Raw genomic sequence first — 8,384 nt, forward strand, 5'->3', positions numbered from 1 at the left:
AAAAATAAAACCAGAAAAGAAAAAAAAGGAAAAACGAACTGCTACAGCTAAACAACCACGAATGGGCCTAGCCCATACCCGACCAGGGGTGTGCGGTGGCCGGTAGCCACCGACCTGGTATACTATTCTCACAAGATTTTTTTGTTCCACGGATCCTACAGTTTTGTTCCTCGTGGATGCCACGGATCCTACAGTTTTGTTCCTCCTGCTATCTAGAGTTGTTCCACGGATCCTACAGTTTTGTTCCTCGTGGATGCCAGAGTTGTTCTATGAACCCTACGGTTATGTTCCCTGTGGATGCCAGAGTTGTTCGCCTACAGTTTTGTTCCTCGTGGATGTTTGTTCCTCATGGATGCCAGAGTTGTTCCACGGACCTTACGTTTTGTTCCCGTGGATGCCAGAGTTGTTCCACTGATCCTACGGTTTTGTTCCTCATGGATGCCAGAGTTGTTCCACCGACCTACGTTTTGTTCCCCGTGGATGCCAGAGTTGTTCTACGGACCCTACGGTTTTGTTCCCGGTGGATGCCATAGTTGTTCCATGGACTCTATAGTTTTGTTCCCCGTGGATGCCAGATTTGTTCCTCTGCTGCAATTCTCGTTCCCTGTGTTGACGAGATTTGATCCTCGAACACAATATCATTGTTCCCCGAGTAGACAAGATTTGTTCTGCGGACGCAAAAAATTTGTTCCCCGAATAGACGAGATTTATTCCTCAAACGCAATTTCTTGTTCCGCGAGTAGAGAAGATTTGTTCCTAAAACGTAGTACACTTGATCTTGTTTCTTCTTTGTATTTTTTGATGTTTATAAATACGTTTACAACTGCTAACTATGTATAATACATTCACATGTGCATTTAACACACCAACACATTGCGTGCATGTGCTAGCTAGTAGAGCCATCATAGGCCATGGCGCATGAGTTGTAGCCAGAAAAAAACGAGTATAAACTGCACGTGTATCTTTCGGCGAGAAACGAGCTGAGCTAGCTTCTTTCTGTACTCACGTCAAAGCTTACTGCTTGGAAAATTAGCTGTGCGGGGCTAGTCTTCAAGGTAACTTTCGTACTGAGTCAGTAAATGGTTGTGATGGGCCAAGAAACAGGTTCTCTCAGCCGCGGCCCAACCGGCCATCTCTTAAGCGAAAGGAAACCAAGTCAAGATTTTCCTGCGCGGGGCGGGGCATGCATTGGTTGTTCGTATATTTAGTCCCATATCGGTTAGCCAGGGAAAAAACTACCAGCTTAAATACCCGGATCTCCGGTATTCGGCATCGTCGGGTCGTTCAATCGATTTGCGGGCCTGAGTCAGTAAATGGTTGTGATGGGCCAAGAAACAGATTCTCTCAGCCGCGGCCCAACCGGCCATCCCTTAAGCGAAAGGAAAGCAACAGGGCGCGCGGGCGCCAGGGAGGAGGCACCCCACCGACCTGGTATACTATACGTCTCTTCCGTGAACGAAGGGAAAGATGGGCTGCCGACATAAAAAAAAAGCCCATTGAACCAGTCCAGCCCATCAAGGAAAAAAAAGGGGGCAAGTCCAGACTTTGTTACGGCGGGCGGCGCGGCTCTCCGCCGACGAAGCCACACTTCCAGCAACTCCGCCGGCGACGAATACGGCCGTCGTCACAGATGCCGCCGCCTCCGCTCCCAACTGCCGTTCCGCCTTTGCACTGTCGGGCTACACAGATGCCGCCGCCTCCGCTCCCAGCTGCCCTTCTGGTTAGTTTTTCTGCCTGTCCTCTAGTCGGATTTGTCAGAGGGGCGCACGCAGGAGCTAGGAACTAGTCGGATTTGAAGTTGGAAATCTCTCCGGACTCTTTGTGCATCAGATTCATGGATTTGGACTCATCTCCTACTCGGATTATTAGAGTTGATGCCTCCGTGGTTGCCATTTAAGTGCTGCCCTCCCCTCTTGATGTGCTTTCATCCTAGCCTGAATTGAGTGTTGGTTGGAAGCGACGGAAGCAACCCGATTGTGCAATTTCCCCAATGGAGGCGTGTAGTGTCACCAGGATAATGAGCTTAGGGCATCTGGACTTGACAATTTTGCATAAGCTGCTGGCTCTTTCTCCCGGTTCACACATGAAATTCAGAAAAGACCCGCCGCTGATGGAGGCCGAGACCTTGGTACCAAATTCGTACAGGAAGTTCAGAAAAGACACGCTGCTGATGGAGACCGGGACGGTGGTTGAAATTTTGGGCAGGAAATTCAGAGAAGACCCATTGCTGATGGAGACCGAGACCGTGGTGCAAAATTCGCCGGAGCTGCCGCTGGATGTATTAATGGATATCTTTGCCCAACTAGAGATCCCTGACTTCATACGCGCTGGCTCTGTCTGCTCCGCCTGGCGCTCCGCGTATACCATCCTACACAGCCAGCTTGTGCAGTACAAACGGCGCCAAACACCTTGCCTCCTCTACACCTCTGAGTCTGTTGCTGACAACGTAGCTTGTCTCTACAGCCTCGCTGAGAAGAGGGCCTACAATATTACTCTTCCGGATCCACCCATCCGTAGTAGGTATCTGATTGGGTCCTCCCATGGCTGGTTAGTTACCGCAGATGACAAGTCTGAGCTTCATCTTCTTAATCCGATAACTAGCCAACAGATAGCTCTCCCGCCCGTGATCACCATTGAGCATGTAAAGCCGATCTTAGACGATGCCGGTGCAATTAGTAAATATGAGTTGTGGGATGACTTGGATGTGGAAATACATGATCTAGACAAGCTCCGTGACTGCCTCTACTTCCGGGCATTTGTGTTTCCTGATACATCTACGGGAAGCTACATTGTGGTTTTAATCATCTTTCCATACCGCCAGCTTTTGTTTGCAAGGGTAGGTGATTGTAAGTGGACCTTGCTGCCACCAGGTGAGGACTATGAACAATGCATCCACATGGATGGTCTATTGTATGCGTTCACAAGAACCGGGCAAATCGATGCTTTTGATCTCACTGGTCCTACCTTCCCGAGGAATGTTATTGCAGACGAGATGGAGAATCACATCAGTGGGATGGATGGGTTGATGTATGTTGTTCAGGCCCCATGTGGTGATCTATTGCAAGTTTGCAGGGGTGCTGAAGTCACAGAAGATATCCTGGTAGAGACTGACAAAATAATGGTATATAAAGCTGATATGTCAGCAAAAAAGCTTGTGAAAATGAACGGCTTGCATGATCATGTGTTGTTTCTTGGCCGTAGTCAGTCACAGTGCCTTAGTGCTGAACAATATCCGCAGCTGAAGACAAATTGTGTTTATTTCACTGATGACGATACATATATTTCGAGGTATAAGAATGATCGCCGGGATATTGGTATTCTCAACTTAGAAAATGGTGGCAGGGAAGAAATTGCATCCAAGCTTTGGTGCAACTGGCCAAATCCCATATGGATAACACCCAATATCACAAGGATGAACATGGGGGTGTACAAATAGTTAATGTACTGTATTTATTTGAGTATCTACCTTCTCGAATGCTATTAGAGAATGTCCAATAGGACCATGTCGACAAAATTTTCTAATTTTGGGGGCAACTGCTATGACACAGAGGCGTGTTCTGTTTCTCTGTTCTTCATATACCTGGTCTCTTATATTTTATAAAAGGCTTTTATTTTCTGAACTGTCCAATATGTGTTGTTCACGGTTCACATAGTATCTTCTACATTCAGGATAGTCTAACATGGAACCACAATTTTAGATTTTAACCACAATGTTCTGAGGTGATTCCTTTCATCTAACACGGCCTACGATTTGGTCGTGCCTAACAAAAAAACTAGAATTTAGACTTCATATGTCGGCTCACACATGGCACGGAGATACCATGCAAGCCCAAGCCTACATGTCCTCTACATGCTTGTTAATCGGTGATCCACTAACGGGGCATACTGTGGCTGACGGTATCTTCTCGGGCTTGTGTGGTTTTCTGTAACACTCATGGCCTGATATGATGAAAACCTAATGCGCAATGAATAGCCAGTCCCCACATGTCACATGTGCAAATCTCCAAAACTTTGGAAGTTTCAGGAAATAAAAAAGAAGTATGGACTTAATGATTTGTGCTAAGCCTTGCAAATGTCCTTCCAAGTTCGCTTACATAATTTAGCAAGGGCATTATCCTAGATAAACTTATAAGAATATATTTGGTATGCTCTGAGCTCATTACTAGCTTGGCTCTAGAACCACCTGTCTCATCTTGAGATACCAGTATCAGCTGTACTGTAATTCTACAAAAAGATGAAATATAAGCACCAGAAATCATTGGGGCGCATGGCCTGTTCTACAATGAGAAGATCCAGTGCAACAGCTGGACCATTGGATCCAAACAAATGGATAAGATGAGGTCAATTAGCTGTTTTTTTTGCACTCGCACCCACAAATATCATGTTCTTTGCAAAGACATCACATCCCAACTGCAACTCTGCTGCCTTCTCCTGATTTGGGCTGCTTTCCCAGTTAGTGCCAGTGGCAGATCACTGTGCAGGATAATGGCAACACACAGAGTACATGACAAACGTGTTGAATTTCAGCAACGGCACTGTCCAGTGGCGACCCTAGAGCTTATTTTGATTGGTTCTCGTGTGGAACTGAATGGTACAGCCATGACCTCGTAATTTGCCTGCTGCAAAATGTAGCCCTTTTTAGAACTGAACCAATTGCCCCATTCATGTCTGTCCTCTTGAATCTTCTTCAGAAAAGTTAAGTTGCGCTGTTGGATGATTTTCAGAAACTCTATACTCTATTAGTTTCCTGACATTTATGCTCAAAAGTCATGGACACCTCAATTTCGAAAGAGAATAAATATTCTAATTTTCCCTGTCTAGCCTAAACTTTACTGAAGTTTCTAATTTTTTGTTGGGTCAATGATGTCAATTCAATTGAAGTCCTAGAGATTCATCTATCCTTTTTATGAACTTCAAGTAGCTTCAGACATCAGGCTGTATTATGTTTCATACTTTCTCTTGGTTCAGATTTTATCAGATACAAGGAATATTATGTATATGCACGAAAGGAAAATGCGGTGAATTTTGGGACCACAATGTATTCTGATGGAGTATAAACGTTATATCTAAAATAAATAGTGAGCTGTAGTTTATCTCAAATTTAACCCAAGAACACTCTGAACTTTGAAAAATGAATCTCTCTCAATATCTCTTTTTCTACAATAACTTCTGGTTTTACTGAATCGTACACTCGCTTTCCTGTCCAACTGTTCTAGAAATTTCAGTACTTGTTGAACCGAGTCTTTGAAAACAAAGTTTCAGCATGGACTTGAATACAGAAGTCCAAAGTAGATTCCAAGAGCAAAATTCAGCAGACGTTAATAAAATGTGTTACTGAATAAAACCATGTTGCGGCGATTCTCATAAACAAACCACTGAAATCCGTAAACACCTTGTTAACCAGTTTGGCGCATCATGGCCATACATCTTGGCTGCCAAGGTGGAGATATACATCTGCAGATCCAGAACTGGCTGTGGCGGCACAGATACAACTGCGGGTCCAGATCGAGACCTCGATGGTTCAGGTTGGATGATAAGACAGTATAGCACTAGAACTCTTCTCATGCTACAATAGCTGTAAGTTGCTACTTCATTACTCCCAGTTACATTTTTGTACAAGACCTGTTGCTATTCCAGTAGTATCATAACCACATGATCGGCAGATGATCTTGATTTTTGCACTCTAGTTCAGTCAAATTTCTAGGTTTCCTCCAAATGCTCAAAGGCGTTGACCTCCTGGAAGTACGTTCTCTCCTTCTCGACAAAACCTTCTGGTAACTAGTGTTTGCCTGCAATTGGCAAGGCTAAAACATCATTGTTGCAGTTCTAACTTTTTTTTTTTGCTTTTATTGTTGTTCTTGTGTGGTGGTGTTTCCATACCACTTGCCGGCATAACACCTATGCTCTTTACATTCAGAATATAAACAAGAGCAGTTCTCTAGTGGATCCTGCATGTGGAGCTGAGCTCATTATCTAAAAAGATATATGGACCTAATTCCTAAGTTACATAATCCATGAACTGCCTACTTAAGTTGCATGTTTCCAGGGACTATGTTATCAGCACTATATGCCCTGCAGCATATAAATGCTTGTAGAAAATACACAAAAGATCATATGTTGCCTTTCTGTAATGGGATGTATTTTTTTTTTGTTGCGGAAGCTGATAATTTTTTTTGTTCTAGGTACTTCTACTTCTATGGACGCATAGTATGCAAGGAGTTGTGCCGACATATTCGGTGTTTCATTGTTAGACTGGAGAACTAACTTATAGGTTCAACAGAAGCATTCCGTTCCTCCTCAACTTAATGAGGCACCTGACTGTTGAATCACCTGTCTATTTGGAAGTGTCTTTACCTCCATAACATTTTCTTTGGGCATTATCATGAAGGGATCAACGGTGAGGTACTTGAAGATGATAGCATGATATCCTCTTCCGGTAAAGGCACAAATCCATATTCCTTTCTAAACAACATACATAACGCAAATAGTTTTTGTATTTGATTTGTGTTGCAAGGTTGATCTAATTCTTTCTATTCATTTGCTACGACGTATTTCCTATGACCAATATAAACGAGTTTGCGGCTGTAAGAGGGTAACAGGCATCTCAGTGGACATATGGAAAACTAAATATGATTCTCTTAGCGTTTGGGGAGATGCTTCTTTTAGTAATTTCTCTCTTGATTCTCTTCTGCCACAGCATATTGTTCAAATTGGCACTCTTTACATAAAAACTCGAGCATTTTGTTTTACGAATTGTCCAGCAGATAGCATAAGATATTCAATAGCTAGTGCTTCAAAAAATCATTGCAAAAACTGCGAACACTAGGATGCTACTGGATAAGACAAAAAAAATACTAACATACATCTGCCATCAACTAGAGAACTAGATTACTTGTAAAGCCTGGGATTTATCCAAATGCAACAATTTGCAGGTTTATTACTAACTTTTGCAAGAAGTTAGCAAATAAACTTGGGAAACTTATGAGTATCTATTTTTGTTGTGGAAGCTAAAGGAATGCCTTTTCTTTTTGTTCTAGGGGTTTGTATGGACAGATCTTACTGGGACTTTGTGAAGATGGCGCAAGGAGGAACTTCGGCTATATATGGATCGCTGCATTGACAAGTTACAGTAACTAGAATGTGCTAGGGCGTCTAAGTGTTGGTTAATTATCCATGTGTAATAATGCGGTGTATGTAATGAATATTTGTACCACTGATGATTGATGTTCCGTTTCTCATAAAGCACCAACTTTTCCGATGAAATGTAGTGCAATTCAACAAACAATAAGAGTTTTGTTACCAGAATACATGAGCAAAACAATACGAAATGCACAATTTGAAGAACTAAGGAGACAAACCCAATGATGCTACTCTATACGAAATATCATGCGCGGTGAGCGTAGAGGTGGTGAAGGCCAATGTCCTGGGCTGTGGTTGCCATTGCGTAGCACCCGCTCTTCTCGCACTTGAACCAGCGTCCGCCCTTGTGAGAACTCCTCATATGCTTCATCACCTGAAAAGAAATTAAGAACCGTTAGTTGAAACAGCAACACAATCTTTGTTACAAGCAAAATTAGACAATTTCAATTCGAAAATGCCAACCTCTAAGAAGCTATTTGCAATCGGGGCAAGGTCTTCCTTCTCATCTTTGAGGAAACAAGCTAAGCAGAAGGTGAGGCTGCTCTTGACGGAGGAACAGGACGCCATGTACCGCTGATGCCTCGCTCTGCATTCGTCCACTGGTTCGTCAAAGAACTTGTAGAAGAAACTCTCTACTCCGGCGAGGTCGTCGAGAAGGCCCACAGACGCCGGCGAGCACTGCCGTCCCAGGATGGCGACAGCAGGGGAACGATGTCCCAAAGCAGAGGTGGACGGTCTTGTGCGCCGCGGCGGCGCAGCAGGGGCGGGTGCGAGGACAGACCTTGGTAGAACAGGGGCCGGCCGCCTTTTCTTGCGCAGCACCGTGTTCCACTCTTCGGTGGACGTGGCGGCGGCGCTAAGAGCAGCGTCGTGCAGGCCGTCGCGGTCGTCGACGGGCGGAGCTTGGAGGGGCGCGTGGTCGTCGAGGACGATGCCCTTGGTGGAGTGCTCGAGTTGGGGCGGCTTCGGGTGGGACGCCGCTGGTTCTTGTAGCCCCTTGGAGACGTTCTTGCGGTCGGTGTCGGTCGTCGTCGAATGCTCGTCGGACGCCGAGTGTTCTTGGCCCGTGGCCGTGCCGACGTTCTTGGTGTCGGTGGCCACGCGCTTCCGCTCCCGTCGCTTCTCGCGCTGGCGTTGTCTCCTGGCCGCGGTCGCGTCGACCTCCGGCGAGGGGTCGACTCCGTCGGGCTTGTTCTTGAGGTCATCGGAGGGTGCGATCGAAGCCGGAGCATGGAGGGGCGCGT

General features: G+C 45.2%; 1 protein-coding gene across 1 annotated transcript; it reads left to right on the forward strand.

The window, feature by feature from the left end:
- The first annotated feature begins 1,664 nt into the window (after positions 1 to 1,664).
- LOC124708291 (probable F-box protein At4g22165) lies at positions 1,665 to 4,207 on the forward strand. The gene has a single exon (XM_047239974.1). It carries the CDS (start codon positions 1,991 to 1,993, stop codon positions 3,434 to 3,436), a length of 1,446 nt encoding a protein of 481 aa, XP_047095930.1. The 5' UTR covers positions 1,665 to 1,990; the 3' UTR covers positions 3,437 to 4,207.
- Positions 4,208 to 8,384: the final 4,177 nt, after the last annotated feature.

The sequence above is a fragment of the Lolium rigidum genome, chromosome 4, assembly GCF_022539505.1.
Source record: "Lolium rigidum isolate FL_2022 chromosome 4, APGP_CSIRO_Lrig_0.1, whole genome shotgun sequence".
NCBI classification, from domain to species: Eukaryota; Viridiplantae; Streptophyta; class Magnoliopsida; order Poales; family Poaceae; genus Lolium; species Lolium rigidum.

What these genes read in the sequence shown, in the direction of transcription:
- LOC124708291 (XM_047239974.1), top strand. Translation starts at nt 1,991, where the DNA reads ATGGAGGCGTGTAGTGTCACCAGGATAATGAGCTTAGGGCATCTGGAC.